General features: G+C 41.6%; 1 protein-coding gene across 1 annotated transcript; it reads left to right on the top strand.

Moving 5' to 3' along the window:
• Nucleotides 1-1,868: 1,868 nt before the first annotated feature.
• LOC102267506 (5-hydroxymethyl-dUMP N-hydrolase-like) lies at nt 1,869-2,397 on the top strand. Its single transcript, XM_070382028.1, is given in 2 exon segments — nt 1,869-2,288; nt 2,290-2,397. Coding segments are annotated over 2 exon segments (510 nt in total). The 3' UTR covers nt 2,380-2,397.
• Nucleotides 2,398-18,912: the final 16,515 nt, after the last annotated feature.

Consider the following 18,912-nt stretch of genomic DNA (forward strand, 5'->3'; position numbering starts at 1 on the left):
AGGCCCTCTGCTCTGGTCTTATTGAGAGAAATGAATATTCATGTGCTCCTCTGATGTCAATCTCACCATAGTTAGAACTAGAAAAAAAGAATTCAAAGTTCAATTAATTTAAGGCCCATTGTTTAATGACCTTGAATACCGTCAGCAAGTCCTCCTTGCTCTTCCAAGCTAGCTTCCACCCACCCAGCTGAATTGGGCAATTTTATTCCTGGCACTATTAACCTTGTGGTTTTGCATCTCTCCACAACTTCCTCTTCAACCAGCACTGCTAGTTCTCAGTGCCATCTATCACCACTCCCTGGTTCTCTCAGAACCTAACCTCCTCAAGGACCTTGTTTGTTCCATCTGCCAAAATCCCAAAGCAAGCCAAAATTCTTTTAAAAAAAAATATAGATTTCTTTGTCTGATAAAAATAATGCTCAAGAAGGAAAACTTGGGAAACAAAATGTGTATATAGACACATACAGATCCAAAGATACAGATCGTGGTTGCATGCCCCATAAGTCTTTTTCTTTTTCCTTTTTTTGTAAGTCTTTCTTGGTTCATTGATGCAGAAACTTATCTGCATGTTTGTCAGGGAATTGTTAAAAAAAAAAAAAAAAAGAGTGAACTGGCAAAATGATAATAGTAACATATTTGATCCCATCACTTCATGGGAAACAGATGGGGAAACAGTGGAAACAGTGTCAGACTTTATTTTTTGGGGCTCCAAAATCACTGCAGATGGTGATTGCAGCCATGAAATTAAAAGACTCTTACTCCTTGGAAGGAAAGTTATGACCAACCTAGATAGCATATTCAAAAGCAGAGACATTACTTTGCAAACAAAGGTTCGTCTAGTCAAGGCTATGGTTTTTCCTGTGGTCATGTATGGATGTGAGAGTTGGACTGTGAAGAAAGCTGAGCACCGAAGAATTGATGCTTTTGAACTGTGGTGTTGGAGAAGACTCTTGAGAGTCCCTTGGACTGCAAGGAGATCCAACCAGTCCATCCTAAAGGAGACCAGTCCTGGGTGTTCATTGGAAGGACTGATGCTGAGGCTGAAACTCTAGTACTTTGGCCACCTCATGCGAAGAGTTGATTCATTGGAAAAGACCCTGATGCTGGGAGGGATTGGGGGCAGGAGCAGAAGGGGACGACAGAGGATGAGATGGCTGGATGGCATCACCGACTCGATGCACATGAGTTTGGGTGAACTCCAGGAGTTGGTGATGGACAGGGAGGCCTGGCGTGCTGTGATTCATGGGGTCACAAAGAGTTGGACACGACTGAGCGACTGAACTGAACTGAACTGAACATATTTAAGTACCTACTATGAATCAGATAGTCTATTTGTGCTTTACTTTCTATCCATAATTTCCAATCCTTATAACAATGTCATTAGATAGGTATTATACTAGCTGATCTTCTTTGGTTATAAATATGTTCATTCATTCATTCCATCAATATTAATATTTACTGGGTACATACTAATTTGTTTGGCACCTGGGACACAACAATGAACCAAAGAAACAAAAACCCCTGCCCCAGTGAAACATATTCTAGCTGGGGGAGACTGGCAATGAATAATAGTCTAATTAACAAGAATAAAGTTAGAAGAAGGTACTTTGGAAAAACTTTTTTTAAGAGGAGTAGAGGAGGAGGATAGAGTCACAGTTTTGAGTAGTGGGGATATAATAGGCCTTTTGAGAACTTGAAATTTAAGGAAACAGGAAGGAGAGGAAGGATTCAACCCTTCCTCAACCATGCAGGTAGGTGTCTGGAGGAAAAGCATTCCAGACAAAGAGAACACCAAGTGCAAAGGCTTTTGAAGCAGGAGCATGCTGGGTGTTAAGAAACAGCAAAGAGAGGGGCCTGCGTCGGCCGGGATGGCAGCGGCGGCTGGAATCCTGGTGCGTGGGGAGCCGGGTCTTCTCTCCCTGTACTTCTGCGGGAGTATCCGCGGCGGACGAGAGGACCGGGAACTGTACGTGCGCATCGTGTCTCGCCTCCGGAGCTTCGGGGTGGTGCTCACCGAGCATGTGGCAGCCGCCGAGCTGGACAAGAGCAGGGAAGAGGCTGCTGGAGGCGACAAGTTCATCCATGATCGGGACCTGGCCTGGCTGCAGCAGGCAGATGTGGTCGTGGCAGAAGTGACCCAGCCCTCTCTGGGGGTAGGCTATGAGCTGGGCCGGGCTGTGGCCCTCCACAAACCGGTCCTGTGCCTGTTTCGCCCAAAGTCTGGCCAAGTGCTCTCAGCCATGATCCAGGGAGCAGCCGATGGCTCCAGGTTCCAGGTGTGGGACTACGGAGGAAGCAGAGGTGGAGGCCCTGCTAGATCGGTACTTTGAGGCATATCCTCCTGAGCAGGTGGCTGCCTCTCCTGACCCAACTGCTTGACTTCACCCCAGTTTTTATTAAATTCTCCTGATGCCCCCTCCAAAAAAAAAAAAAAAAGAAAAGAAATAGAAAAGAGGCCAATGTGGATGGGAAAAGTGAGCAAAGGGTAAGTACTAAGAGATTAAGTCAAGGAGGGTGCAAATCATGTGGAAACATGAGGGCTACCAGCTGCAAGTGGCTTTGAGGTCCCATCTTTATGGCTTCATATCTAGAAATAAAAGAAAGCCTCTGCTCCTCTGTTCAAATGTAAGGGAATGACTTCAATAAGTCTGGATTGCTTTCATTCCTGGACCAGTTGTGTTTTGAAATGATTGACCCAATCAGGATGTACGTTACCCCTTGGGTTGGAGGGCAAGGTCTAGTATCAGGAAGAAGAGACTTGGTTCTGGACAAAGATTCTTGGTGTTATTTAATAAATTTGGAAATGAAGCCCAGGGAGGTGAAATGACTTGCCAAAGCCCACACCTATGTGTTAAGTGCTTTGAGATTTGAACCTAGATCAGCCAGGTGATGCTAGTGGTAAAAAACCTGCCTGCCACCAGTGCAGGAGACATAAGAGACAGAGATTTGATCCCTGGGTCAGGAAGATCCCCTGGAGAAGGGCATGGCAACCCACTCCAGTATTCTTGCCTGGAGAATCCCCATGGACCGAGGAGCCTGGCGGGCTACAGTTCATAGGTTCACAGAGTCAGACACGACTGAAGCAACTTAGCACACACGCATAGCCTTGAAAAACACTGTTCTGTTCTGTAACTTGAGCTGGGTACAAGTTCTATGGCTTTTAGGCAGTCACAGGGAGTGGCCAACTCCTATAGAGTTTCACTTATGGTGACTTCCTAGGAGTGCCTCAGTGTTTGGGTGGAGTGACCATGTTTTTGGGAGTTAGGATGCTCAAACAACATTTGAGGGAGTGGCCAGACTTCAGTGGGTTGCTCCTGAGTAAACATAGTTCATGAATCCTTTTAAACTCATTGCTTACAGCCAACCTCCTCTTGTATTTCAACTTATATTCAACTTTGTACTCAGTCGTCTCCTCAGTGATCTTGCGTCTTTAGGGGTAAGTCCTCTCAGTTTCAAACCTCCCAGTAAAGTCAAGGTTCTGAGCCTTTATTTGGGGGTCCTCTATGGCTGGCTTTATCTGGAAAGGGAATGGTTCATCTTGGTGAGTACTCAGTTGTGGGGAATTAGGTTTCTAAAGGCACTGCCACTGTTCAGAACTCCAGATCAATTAATGTTTAAAACTTATGGGCCAAAAAAAAAAAAAAAAACCACGTTATGGGCCTTCCTCTTGTAAATTTCTTTTGCGTTGGACTAAAATCGCCTGCAATGACTTGAAACTCTGTTGGTCTACTTTTGGCTTGTTGAGAATTTCAAAATTAGTTTATCTGTGTGGTCAACTGGAGAAAAGCTATAGTACAAAACAAAGAGAATGTGAAGCATATTTCAATTCATATTTTGAGGCCTCCAACCATAATTAATGAATCTGCTACTATTGCTTCCCCCTGAGAAACTAACTCACAATTATCTCAAAAGATTTCCAAGCTAGAAAAATCCTCTGAGGCTTCTGAGAACTCTCTCTTTCCAAATCTCCTTTTTTTCTGTCCCTCTGAATATCTGTCATAAAGCTCTCCTCACTGCTATCCATCTCTTTCTGAACTTCCTTATTTTTTTGTAACACTGAGCTTGATCCCCAGCAGAAGACCATCCATACTGCCCATCCTGTAATGGCAGCCCATTTTAAAGCCAGGTCCAATGAGGATGGCACCACACCATTACATATATCCTCTGGACTAAGGCATGTAAATCCACCTTTCAAGCACTATTAATTGGACATGCTCTTTAGCATGCCCTTTAGCATGTCCAATTAATAGTGACGTGACAAAGCTAACCAACAATGTTGCCTGGGCAAAACATAATTTTTTTTTTGTTTACATCTCAGTTAGAAATCTCCCTAATATAAAGAAGCAAACTGAGGATAAAGTAGTTGGATGGGTGGATCAGCCTATGGTGTTATTTACAGTAAGTTATACCTTATGAATCTTTGTGAAAGTGGAAATGTAGTTCTAGAGGCAGTTCATATTTCACCCATTCCTTTTCATCATTCCCCACATCTCCCATGTTTATCTCAAAGGCTTGTAACCTCTCTGGGAACTCTTATCTAGACCACTTCCCTCCAATTCCTAAAATTGAAAAAAAAAAAAAAAGGAGGGGAAAGGAAGAGAAGAAGACTTTTAAATATACAGCTGCTGGACTTCCCTGGTGGCGCAGTGGATAAGAATCAGCCTGCCAATGCAGGAGACGGATTCGATAAGTGACCTGGGAAGATTCCACATGTCTCAGAGCAAGTAAGCCTGTGTGCCACAACTACTGAGCCCACGTGCTACACCTAGTAAAGCCCACACGCCTTAGAACCCATACCCTGCAACAAAAGAAACCACCGCAATGACAAGCCCATGCACCACAACGAAGAGTAGCCTCCGCTCGCTGCAACTAGAGAAAACCTGAAAGCAGCAAGGAAGGCAGGCCCGGGAACCAAAAATAAAAATAAGTGAATAAATAAATTGCTAAAGATAAATAAATAAAAATACAAGCTGCTCTAGAAGTGCCTTTGCCTAGAAATCCAGTTTAAGAAAAGTTTTAAAACAAAAACTTTAAGGCCTCTGTTTGCATCTGTCTGTATGTTCATGCGTGTGTGTTAGTTGCTCAGTCGTGTCCAACTCTTTGCGACCCCATGGACTGTAGCCCACCAGGCTCCTCTGTCCATGGACTGTCCAGGCAAAGATACTGGAGTGGGTTGCCATTTCCTTTTCCAGGGGATCTTTCCGACCCAGGGATCGAACTTGGGTCTCCTGCATTGTAAGCGGATGCTTTACTATCTGAGCTATTAGGGAAGACCATGTTCATATGTGTCTATATATAAATATATTGGGAATATGTGGTATTTTTCCTACCTTTGGATAGTGCTGCTAAAATTAATCTGTAAAAGAGTTCTATTGCATTGGCTTAACACGAACAAGCATTATATAAATTAAGTCTATTTGCAAAAATGTAATAGAACCTAACCCAAATGTTTTTCAAGTTCACGTGATCTAGGGTGAATCTTTAGGAAATAAAAGCTAGTTTAAGTTTGTTGGTTTAATACAGACATTCCGTTAGCATTGCCAACATTAAGTATAACACTTTTTAAGGAGTTTTTAAAAAATAAGTTTATTTATTTATTATTAATTTCTGGCTGTGCTGGGTCTTTGTTGCTGTGCACAATCTTTCTTTAGTTGTGGTGAACACGGGCCCTAGGGCGTGTGAGCTTCAGCAGTTGTAGCTCATGGGCTCTAGAGCACTCTGGCTCAGCAGTTGTGGTACATAGACTTAGTTACCCCTGGAGATGTGGAATCGTCTCAGACTAGGGATTGAACCCACGTCTCCTGCATTGGCAGGTGGATTCGTAACCCCTGATCACCAGGAAAATCTCAAGTATAACATTTTATTCTACTTAGGTTTACTAAAAGTCAAATAAGCTCATGTTACCTCTGTTACAAAATTTGTCAGTCAGAAAAATAACTTAGGATGACTGATGTTATCTAATGTCTAGTGAAGTATTTTAATAGGAGATCTAAACATGGTTGTTAAGAACAAATGAATTAAATGTAAGTAAGTTGAGTTTTTAGGCAAACTTTTTAGCAATGATATATCTGCTTAAAATCCATGGGGTCACAAAGAGTTGGCTACGACTTACGCACTGAACAATTACTTAAAATAGTTTCCCAGGGGGACTTCCCTGGTGGTCCAGTGGCTAAGACTCTGTGCTCCCAAAGCACGGGGCCTGGGTTCAATCCTTGGTTAGGGAACCATATCCCACATGCCACAGCTAAAGATCCTGCATACCAGAAAGTAAAGATCCCATGTGCCGCAACTAAGGCCCCAGGCAACCAAATAAATATTTTAAATAAATAAAATGGTTCTCAAATCTCACTGGTAACTTACACCTTTAGAGTTTTACTAAATTAAGTAATAAGTTAAATTTTAAGTTAAATTCATTGAATATCTATTTCCAAATAAGATGATATTGAATTAATTACTGAACATAGACTTCTTTTTACAGAGAAACTAAAGTATTTGATGCCAGTCTGAGAAATTTTCTATGAGAAAGCATGTTTCTAGAAATGATAAAAATTATTTATAAGGTTGCCAATATACAGAATGCCAATGTAAAACATAGTTCATAATTGCTATTTAGTTCTTATTAATTTTCAAATTAAAGTTTTCTCAGGATTTTTAAGTGGGGAAGTTAAAAATCTTAAGAAGGATTTTTAAGTTGGTGTTGGAGAAGACTCTTGAGAGTCCCTTGGACTGCAAGGAGATCCAACCAGTCAATCCTAGAGGAAATCAGTCCTGAATATTCATTGGAAGGACTGATGCTGAAGCTGAAGCTCCAATACTTTGGCCACCTGATGTGAAGAACTGACTCATTGGAAAAGACCCTGATGCTGGGAAAGATTGAAGGCAGGAGGACAAGGGGATGATAGAGGATGAGATGGTTGGATGGCATCACCGACTCAAAGGACATGAGTTTGAGCAAGCTCCGGGAGTTGGTGATGGACAGGGAGGCCTAGCATGCTGCAGTCCATGGGGTCACAAAGAGTTGGACACGACTGAGCAATTGAGCTGAAGGATTTTTTAAAAATTCTAATATATGTGATTAAAGCTAAATAAATAGACAAATAAGTAAAAACATCTCCATATATGAGGAAAGTAGGATGTCTGTTTTCCGTAAAAGAAAGTTTATGAAGAAGGAATCTTTAGAAAGGACTTTCATGCCTGGTTAAGACTAGAAATGATTGAAATGAATTTAATTAAATGAATTTTAATATCAAAAGTAAACTGGTACAAAACTGGAATTTGTTTTTCTATGTTTAAAGGACAAATAATTTTTTTTTTTCCCTAATGGTATGGTCTTCAAATAAGAAATTATGAAAGGTTTTTGTTTAACTTTAAGTAATATGTTTGGCTTTCTCCCTCTGTTAAAAGGACAGTTTTTTGTTTTTGATTTTTTTCCTATCTGTCTGCTCTTGATAAGAAATAAGGAAGATTTTTCTTTACCGTTAAGTAATATGCCTAGGGAAAAAAACAAACATCTTGTATCTTATCAAAATAATCATGTCTTTATCATATGATAACTTAAGTAATGCAAGTCCTCTTGATAACTAAGATTTGCTCAGAACTGTGGTGGTGGTTCAGTCGCTCAGTGATGTCTGACTCTTTGCGACCCCATGGACTGTAGCCTGCCAGGTTCCACTATCCATGGGATTCTCCAGGCAAGAATACTGGAGTGGGTTGTCATTTCCTTCTCCAGGGGATTTTCCAGATGTAGGGATCCAACTCAGGTCTCCTGCATTGCAGGTGTTCTTTTGCACTGCAGGTGGACTCTTCACCTCTGAGCCCTCTGAGAAGCCCAACCTTCCCTATTTGCCTGTGAATTCTTTGTTATCTTGGTTAAATGAATAACTAAGCATTGTTTCACAGTGACGTATGATCCTATTTGACTATTTTAAAACTTTGGATATTTTTTACAAACTTCCCCAAATCAAATTCCAAATGAATTCTTTTTGACTTAGAACTAACTTGAGATAAGAGATATTTCAGAGATCTCAAAGATTTATTCTCTCTCATTGTAAAGGAAGAGATATTAAACTAATTAGATGCACTCGATATGCTTAAATTGTAGGGGAAGAATTGTCAAAAATATGTTTAGCCTTCTTTATGTTGTGTCTATGTGGGTATGTGTTTTAGGTGTTCAAGAAATTGTGTGAAATTCCTAGAAGTCTGATATGTCCTGACATAAAATGTTGTCTGTCATCAAATAGAAGCTCACACTAAAAGGACTGAGTATAAGGGGAAAGTCCTAGCTGACTTTCATGCAAAGGCAGCAGCAACAGAATATGTAAATATTGTGGCATTTGTAGATGAAATCCATTCTGCTTCTTCAGAAGAATTGACCTCTCGTTGTCAGACTTTTCCTATCCTGATATCTTGTAACATGGCAACAGACTGCTCCTGAATCAGAGAAATTAAGATAGGTAAACACTGGATGTAAATTAAATTAACAGTGGAGGCTACAGGAAAACCAAAACAACTGCTTGGTACTTCCTGGCTTCCTGGCAAACTAAATTTTTTTTGTCTTTGCACTCTACCTACCACAGCACATTTATGATGACTAATCATTTAAGCTTCTGTGGTCCAAAGCACTGACTTTCGTTTTGCTTAATCTCAGATCCACTCCTTCAGGAAAAAACAGACTGGTGACTGTATCTACTGGAAATGACACCTTAACAGTGACGTCTTCCAACCTTGTTGGAGGGGACCTTGACAGGTATTGGTAACTAAATTTGTGCTGTTAAACCTAAGGACATTGACTCATAGATTCCTGTTTCTCATTTAAAGAAGGAACCGTCTCCTTCCTGGATGTCACAACAAGTCTACAGACCTGAAAGCAAAGTTAATCAGACAAAGGTCAGGATAATGAAGCAGATGAAATCTGTTGTGAACGGCTTTCCCAAGATTCCAGACCACATGGACCATCTAATGCAGGAGTCTCTAGCCTCCAGGATCTAATGCCTGATGATTTGAGGTGGAGCTAATGTAATAATAATAATAATAATAAAGTGCACAAGTGTAATGCACTTGAATAATCACAAAACTGGTCCCTGGTGCTAAAAAGGTTGAGAACTGCTGAATGTCATACAATTAATAAGTCATATGAAAAAATAAATAATTGCTATGAACGACCTAATACCAGGTCTTGGAGAAATACTAAAAGGAATAATGATAGCTAGACATCTGGAGATGACTGACCACTCCAATAAGATTCTTCTTAATAAAGGTTTTTGAACTTTTATTATTTTGAGTGCCTCTGAAGTCTCACTTCCTAGATTACTCCTTGTTGCTCAAATATGGCCATAAACTTTCTAAAACCATATCTTTCGCATAGACACCATTTTCCTTCCTCTGTGTGACATGACTTTCTGGGAAGAGCCTTCCCAGCACAGGGGAAGTTGATGCTGATGTCAGATAACCAGATGGTTGATCATTGATGCCTCCCAAAGAAAGATCTTGATCAAAAGGGGGGAAATGTGAAAGAAAAGTCAAAATGGAGTAGGTATTGCTAAGAGAGGTCACTAAGATGGAGCTGAAAGGCCATTGAGGAAACAGGACTTGTGCATATCTCAGCCTGGAGGGAAACTGAACTTTTGACCATTGCTGTCTTAACACAGGCATCCAGAACATGTGCCAGAAATGCAAGATACTTATTGACCTTACCCCAAAACAACTCGTGGCAGCCTATTCCTTAATAACAAATGCTTCTTTATGTCAGAGTCAATGACAATTCTCACCTAAACACAAAACCCTAACAACCTTGTGATTTTTGCCATGTAAGCCTGATTCATTTTCTTCTTCTGAGCACTCTTTTGGTTTTCACCTAAATCTGTGTCTCCTGAACTGCAATTCTTAATATTCTAATAAAGTCTTTGTATGTGACCCAGAAGCACCTGTGCAGAATATTTATTATGTCACCTTTCCCCCTACCTCCAGCTACTTTTATCCCACAACTAAGACTGTTACCAAACTGAACTTGGGTCCACTTACCTCCTGTGCAGCAAAACCAATTTATTAACACCTGGTTGTAGTGATGAAAGGGCTTCCCTGGTAGCTCAGCTGGTAAAGAATCCACCTGCAATGCAGGAGACCTGGGTTCAATCCCTGGGTTGGGAAGATCCCCTGGAGAAGGAAACAGCTACCTACTCCAGTATTCTGGCCTGGAGAATTCCATGAACTGTATAGTCCATGGGGTCGCAAAAGTTGGACATGACTGAGCGACTTTCACTTTCACTTTCAGAATGATGAAAAGTACAGCTTTTATTGCAGGTGCCAAACATGGGGTATGGGCAGCTCATGCTCAAAAGACCCAAACTCTCTGATAAGGGGTTTTAGGGAACAGTTTTTAAAGCCAACTTTTGGGTGAGGGCTGCAGAGGGCATAGCTTTCTTCTGATGGGGGGATGGTGAAGTAATGGGTTATATTCCAGGAATCTTGTGCTCCACATGAAGTCACCATCCTCCACCTGGGTGGGGAGACTTAGTTCCTACAAAAACAACTCAAGATATGTATTGGATTGTTATGTGTATCTCTTGAGGAAGAGATTCTTATATTGCTGCACTCTTGTTATTACTTTTCTATTTAACTGCTTTTCCTTTGTTTCTTCATTCCCTCATTTCTGTAATAGGTAATTGCTTGAATCTGCCCTTTGGAACTCAGGGAAGATCTAGAAGGCTGAAACCTTTTTCCTACAAATGAGAAATGGGGGACATGGAAGAGCGTTTGTACTCAGGAGGGCTCTGCAGTGTCCTGCTCACTTTTTAGACCATCCTACTTATCCCATAAGCACTCCAGTCCTTCTGCCTTCAGGGAGGCAGATCTGAGATTTGTTCCCCCATCTCTTCACTTGGCTGTCTTATGTATAAACTTTGACTGTAAACCTTGGCGTTTCAGTATTTTGCTTGCTGCACATTGGGCAGATGGACCTGGTTCAGTAACACTAACTGTGCTAGCACCTTGATTTTGGTTTTCCAGCCTCCAGAACTGTTGAGAAAATGAATTTGTTGTTTAAGCCACCCAGTCCATGGTATATTGTCATGGCAACCCTAGCAGACTTGATACACACCTCCAACATGCTTGTACTATGTGATATCCACTCCTGAGTTGATGTCCTGAGGTCGGACATTTTGATTTAGTGGTTCGCAATGTTTGGGCCCCAAACTTCTGACAACCATGGAGCTGGTTACAACCAAGAACCCTTGTGCTATTGCATACCATACAGAATAAAGTCTCATACATACTTGTCTATTTCTCCATTCTAAGTGTGCTATCATTTATATTTATCATTTGTTACATTATCATATGATAATATATCATATAATAAATATACATTTATCATCTATCATATTTTAAAAGTACATATTAATTCAAATGTTAAGGAAGGCTTTGATCTTTTAAAAAATATTCTTTCCTCAAAGTTAAGTATCTGTTACATAGTAATCCTTCTCATCTAAAAACATTACCCTATCTCAAGAAGGTCTAAAGGCATTTTAGTGTTTGGGAGTTGTTAAATACTGTGATTGACAAGGAAAATAGTTTCAGATTTTTTATTAAGGGGAGGTGGGGCCTCCCTCGTGGCTCAGATAGTAAAGAATCCATCTGCAATGCAGGAGACCTGGGTTCAATCCCCGGATCGGGAAGATCCCCTATAAAAGGGAATGGCTACCTATTCCAGTATTCTTGCCTGGAGAATTCCATGGACAGAGGAGCCTGATGGGCTAGAGGCATGGGGTTTCAGAGAGTCAGACACAACTAAGCAACTAACACTTTCACTTTTCTTTCACTTTTCACTTTAGAGCTGATAAGCTGGGTGGGATTGGATGGTTGTCTTTAGAGTTGCATTTGAAAAACAAATATATAATAAGTTCCCTACATATAAACCTTCAAACTGCAAACTTTCAAAGATGTAAACCTGGAACTTCCCTGGTAGTCCAGTGCTTAAGACTTCATCTTCCAATGCAAGGGGTTTGGGTTTGATCCCTACTCAGGGAGCTAAAATCCAACATGCCTCGTGGTGAAAAAAAAAACAAAATGTAAAAGAGAAGCAATGTTATAGCAGATTCAATAAAGACTTTAAAAAAATCAGTTCAGTTCAGTTCAGTCGCTAAGTCATGTCCAACTCTTTGCGACCCCATGAATCGCAGCACGCCAGGCCTCCCTGTCCATCACCAACTTCTGGAGTTCACTCAAACTCATGTCCATCGAGTCGGTGTGCCATCCAGCCATCTCCTCTGTCATCCCCTTCTCCTGCCCCCAATCCCTCCCAGCATCAGAGTCTTTCCCATTGAGTCAACTCTTCACATGAGGTGGCCAAAGTATTGGAATTTCAGCCTCAGCATTAGTCCTTCCAATGAACACCCAAGACTGGTCTCCTTTAGGATGGACTGGTTGGATCTTCTTGCAGTCCAAGGGACTCTCAAGAGTCTTCTCCAACACCACAGTTCAAAAGCATCAATTCTTCGGCGCTCGGCTTTCTTCACAGTCCAACTCTCACATCCATACATGACCACTGGAAAAACCATAGCCTTGACTAGACGGACCTTTGTTGGCAAAGTAATATCTCTGCTTTTCAATATGCTATCTAGATTGGTCATGACTTTCCTTCCAAGGAGTAAGCGTCTTTTAATTTCATGGATGCAGTCACCATTTGCAGTGATTTTGGAGCCCCAAAAATAAAGTCTGACACTGTTTCCACTGTTTCCCCATCTATTTCCCATGAAGTGATGGGATCAGATGCCATGATCTTCGTTTTCTGAATGCTGAGCTTTAAGCCAACTTTTTCACTCTCCTCTCTCACTTTCATCAAGAGGCTTCTTAGTTCCTCTTCACTTTCTGCCATAAGGGTGGTGTCATCTGCATATCTGAGGTTGTTGAGATTTCTCCCGGCAATCTTGATTCCAGCTTGTGCTTCTTCCAGTCCAGCATTTCTCATGATGTACTCTGCATAGAAGTTAAATAAGCAGGGTGACAATATACAGCCTTGACGTACTCCTTTTCCTATTTGGAACCAGTCTGTTGTTCCATGTCCAGTTCTAACTGTTGTTTCCTGACCTGCATACAGGTTTCTCAAGAGGCAGGTCAGGTGGTCTGGTATTCCCATCTCTTTCAGAATTTCCCACAGTTTACTGTGATCCACAGTCAAAGGCTTTGGCATAGTCAATAAAGCAGAAATAGATGTTTTTCTGGAACTCTTGCTTTTTTGATGATCCAGCGGATGTTGGCAATTTGATCTCTGGTTCCTCTGCCTTTTCTAAAACCAGCTTGAACATCTGGAAGTTCATGGTTCACGTATTGCTGAAGCCTGGCTTGGAGAATTTTGAGCATTACTTTACTAGCGTGTGAGATGAGTATAGTAGTACAATATTTTCATTTCAAGCCCAGGATGTCTGTAAGCAAGCGAAAAGGAGTGGTGATGTGGCTGGTATTGCTAAGAAGCACCAAGTGAAAATAATGGAACTTTCTGTGCAACACGAAGAGCTTACTAATGAAGGCCTGATGGAATTGGAGGCCCAGAGGAAGGACGAATAGAAACAAGAGGAAGAAGTAGTAACTGAAGAATGGAAGCGATTCATGACACAGGAAATGGTGAGGGGATTTTCCTTATTTGAGGAGGCACTGTTAGTTTCTGAGGCACAGGAGCCGAATGTAGAACAGTGCACAAAGGATGCAGCAGCCATTCAAAATGTAATCCAGTGCTACCATGTCATCTACAATGAGAAAAAAAGAGCCAACACCTAGTCATCACAGGCTTCCCAGGTGGCTCAGAGGTTAAAGTGTGTGCCTGCAATGCGGGAGACCTGGGTTCAATCCCTGGGTTGGGAAAATCCCCTGGAGAAGGAAACGGCAACCCACTCCAGTATTCTAGCCTGGAGAATCCCATGGAAGGAGGAGCCTGGTGGGCTACAGTCCACAGGGTTGCAAAGAGTTGGACAGAACTGAGCGACTTCACTTTCACTTTGACCCAGTCATCACTGGACCATTTTTTCAAGCGGGTTCATTCGCTCAGTCGTGTCCGACTCTTTGTGACCCTGTGACCTGCAGCTCTCTAGGATTCCCTGTCCATCACCAACTCCCAGAGCTTACTCAAACTCATGTCAAGTGGGTAGATAGAGCTGAATCCAGCAAGGAACCAGAACCTGTGCCATCAGTGTCAAGCGTGAGTGATATTGCAGCTTGCCCTCCTCTTTTTGCTGATGATCCTTCAGCTCTACCATCTCCCACCCTCTCCCTCCTCCAGTCCGTAACTCTTCTTGCCTGTCCACTGGATGCCAGCCCCTCTGTGCCAGGTGCTGCCAGGTGCTGTACTGTACTACTGTACTTTTTAAGGTACTGTACTGTAAGATTAAAATGTTTTATTTTTTGTCTTTGTTTTTTATGTATTATTTGTGTGAAAAGTATTATAAACCTATTTACAGTATAGTACTATATAGTCAATTATGTTAGTTGGGTATCTAGGCTAACTTTGTTGGACTTATGAACAAATTGGACTTGCAAACACACTCTTGGAATGGAACTTGTTCATCTGTAGGGGACTTACTGTATTGTGTTTTCCTATATTGTGAGTTAGAGTATGCCAATACACATAGTAATGTTTAAGATACTCTTATTTGGGGGACTTCCCTGGTGGTCCAGTGGCTAAGACTCCCCACTTTCAATGCAGGGAATGAGGGTTCGATTCTTGGTCAGGGAACTAAGATCCCACATGCTGCAGCCAAAATAAACAAACACAACTGAAAACAAAACAGTAAGATGCTCTTATTCACATATTTTCAAAAGACTGAGAAAACATCAATTTTCCCTACTAATTAGAAGTATAATTTGCATGTGAGGCAGCTTTAGGGCACTGAACATTCTCCCATCTAGTGTGCTCTGAGTATCTGGGAATAAGCTGGCACTGGATTCTGAGCAGGAGAGCAGGGTTCCTTGGAGAAAAAGACCCTTTTCAGTGCCAACCTGACTCAATTTTCAGGATGTTGGTGAAAGCTGATGGTAAAGTAGGAAATTTAGGGAACATGTAATAAAGGCAAGGAATCTAGGGCTCCCAAGAGGCAACTGGGAGAGAGGGTTTGGAAGTGAAGGACTGAAGGGAGAAGATTGTTACTGGACCACTGAACAACCCCTCTCCATCCCCAAATATTTGTTGTGAGCAACTTTTTGGATGGAAAGGTTTCAACAAGTTGAATTTCCTGTGTGTGTGATGGGGGTGAGAAGATCTGTTCCAAAACAGAAAGAAGAAGTAAAAATGTTTCCCACAGAAGAAAGAGAAGCTTAGACAGTTGGTACTTCCCACAATCTGTCACCTCAAGATTAATATCAAAAGACACAGTTTTGAAAAGTTTACAGATTAGAATTGGGCTGCAGTCCATCCAAGGGTGAATGGATAAACAAAATATGTATGCCAGTATACATAATGGCATATTTACTCATCTTTAGAAAGAAGGAAATCCTGACACATGCTACAACATGCATGAACCCAGAGGATATTATGCTAAGTGAAATAAGCCAATCAGAAAAGAAAAAGTACTGTATGATTTCACCTAGGTGAAGCATCTAAAGTAGTCAAAATAAGAGAAACAGAAAGTAGAATGGTGGTTGCTAGGGGCAGGGAGGGACAGGGAAAAGGGAGCTGTTGTTTAATGGGTATAAAGTTACAGTTTTGCAAGATGAAGTAGTTCTGGAGATTGGCTGTACAACATGAATGTTAATGCCAGTAAACTGTATACTTAAAATGATTAAATGATCAGTTTTATGTTATCCATATGTTACCACACAAAACCCCCGATTTCATTGAATTTTTAAAAAGTGGGACTATAGAACCAGAGTGCTTGGGTTTGAATCTTGTGACCTTGGGCAAGTTACATACTCTCTTTAATTTCCTCCTCTGTAAACAGTTTTGTTGTAAGGTTTTATGGGAATTTGGTGTGGCACACAGAAAATGCTTAGTACATTTTGTCACTCACTTATTACATTGTTTAGTCACTCAGTCATGTTTGACTCTGTGTGACCCCACGGGCTGCAGCATGCGAGGCTCCACTGTCCTTCACCATCTCCTGGAGCTTGCTCAAACTCAAGTCCGTTGATGCCATCCAACTGTCTCATCCTCTCTTGTCCCCTTCTTCTCCTGCCTTCAATCTTGCCCAGCATCAGGGTCTCTTTCTAATGAGTCAGCTCTCTGCATCAGATAGCCAAAGTACTGGAGCTTCAGCTTCAGCATCAGTCCTTCTAATGAATATTCAGGACTGATTTCCTTGAGAATTGACTGGTTTGATCTCCTTGCAGTCCAGGGGACTCTCAAGAGTCTTCTCCAACACCACAGTTCAAAAGCAACAATTCTTCGGTTTTCAGCCTTCTTTATGGTCCAACTCTCATATCCATACATGACTACTGGAAAAACCATAGCTTTGACTATGTGGACCTTTGTTGGCAAAGTAATGTCTCTGTTTTTTAACATGCTGTCTAGGTTGGTCATAGCTTTTCTTCCAAGGAGTAAGTGTCTTTTAATTTCGTGGCTGCAGTCACAAAGAATTGGACGTGACTTAGTGGCTGAACAACAACAAATATGCCCCCTTGTTCATTGTAGTATGTACGTGCTTAGTACATGTGAGATATAATTATTATAAAAAGCAACCTGGGGACTTTCCTGGTGGTCCAGTGGTTAAGACTCTATGTTTCCACTGCAGTGGGGGGCGTGTGGGGTGAGAGTTCAACCCCTGGTTTGGGGAACTAACATCCCACATGCCAAGAGGCCAAGAAAACCACCAAAAAAAACAACAACAGAGAAAGCATCACTAAGCCTCTTTCTTCAGTTCCCTAATTCAGCAAATGTTGAGTCCATACTTCCTTCAACGCGTCATTCTATCCTCTGGGAAAACTACAGAAAAAATGTTCCCCCTACATGGTGCTTCATTCACTAGTGGTAGATTCAGATAACAAATGAGTAGATTATACATTCTGGGAAGAAAAAGAAAACATGCTAAGTAAGAGTATAGGAAAGGCTGGGAAGTGCTATGACCTGACACTTGAGCAGAGACCCAAATGAAGTAATGAAGTAAGAGGTACTCCACTATATAATGAATATCTCGTATTTTAGCCAACTTGCAGCAGAGACCCAAATGAAGTAAGGGAGTAAGGGGTACTCCATTATGTAATCAATATCTCGTATTTTAGCCAACTTGCATCATAATATTATAGATTAAATAGTGTCTAATTCTTAACTTTGCAAACATTAGACTCACTAAATTTATTGCAAATGCCAGTATCTAAAACAAATTCAACAAAGAAATAAATCTAAAACCTTTTAAATCTTTATTTTTTCCTTGAAAGTACTAGATTTAATAGAAAATATCGCACTGTAAAATAAGTCCATTGATTCATTAGGTTAAAACAGAATGACAGGACTTCCCTGGTGGTCCAGTGGTTAAGAATCCATCTGCCAATGCAGGGGACATGGGTTCGATTCTTGGTTGAAGAAGATTCCACATACTGCAGGGCAACTAAGCCCATGCGCCACAACTACTGAGCCTGTGCTCCCGAGCCTGAGAGCTGCAACCACTGAAGCCTGAATGCCCTAGAGCCTGTGCTCCACAACAGAAGCCACTGCAATTAGAAGCCCCCACAGTGAGAAGCCTGCACACTGCAACTAGAGAGCAGCCCCCACTTGACTCAACTAGAGAAAGCCCACATGCAGCAACGAAGACCCAGTGCAGCCAAAAATAAATATATCTATAATAATAAACTTTAAAAATGAAACAAAAACAAAAAAACAGAAGGAAAGCACAATCACGTATAAAAGCTAAAAAGGAAACGCTGGTACCAAACACAGCAGTTAAAGCCTGAGCCAGGCTCTGAAAGACCTTTCCAGAAATAGAGGCAGGAGCGACTTCAAACAGACACAAACACTGGGAGGAGGAGAAGGCAGCATCTAGACCATCAAGACATAAGAGGGAATGGAAGGCAGAGCGATAGACTCATCCTGTGAACAAGGAGTGAAGGGTAACGGGGCAAAAGTGTACTTCCTGATGTTCTGGGAACATCAGACCACACCACACAGACCCAGGAGGTTAGAAGGGCAGAACATTTTAAGTGGAGAAAGGATATTAGACGACTGTAGAAGCACTTGATATATTTCTTGGCGGTCAACTCTTAGGGACACAGAAAACACGTATCTCTGGTATTGTAACTCTTAGGGACACAGAAAACACGTATCTCTGGTATTGTTTCTAAACTCATAATTGAGCTATTTCCCCTGACCCCATACCCCTGGCTCAACATAACATTGAATCTTGGTTGTGTCTGTTGCCCCCATGAACTTCCTACATATGAATGAGTGTATATAAGAGAGGCACCATAGTGAGACCTTGGAACAAAACACAGGATCTCTGCCTTTCTCCTGGTGCTGGAGCGTCCCTGAGAGATAGGAGTCTGATGAGGCTGGGCCACTTGAGGCACTGAGTTCATAGGCAAAAGCCTTCTCTTTAGCCCCACCCACCCGAATCCTCTCTCAAGGAGGCCTCTGAGTTCATGAAAAGGCCAACTGAGAGAGCAGAAAAAAACAGCTGGGCAAAGTTTTCCTAGCTGGGGAAAAACAGTGAGGGAGAGTTTTCGTCCCATGGCACATGTTACTGACTAAAGGGACTGCTGCCTTACACTGATTTTAGACATTGAGTTTGTTCCTTGATCCGGAACAATGATTCTAAAACAAGGGGCAGGAACACAGGCTTTTAAGACTTTCCAAAGAGGTTTTGTCCAATACACATAAGCCCCAAGCTCCCTCTCAATTGAGAATCAGTGCATGTAATGATAGACATTCCTGACGGGAGTATATTGTACACATGAACAGTGTTAGAGGCACAATAAAAAGTTAAAAACCCCGAATCTGTGGGG

Source organism: Bos mutus, chromosome 13 (assembly GCF_027580195.1).
Source record: "Bos mutus isolate GX-2022 chromosome 13, NWIPB_WYAK_1.1, whole genome shotgun sequence".
Taxonomy (NCBI): domain Eukaryota; kingdom Metazoa; phylum Chordata; class Mammalia; order Artiodactyla; family Bovidae; genus Bos; species Bos mutus.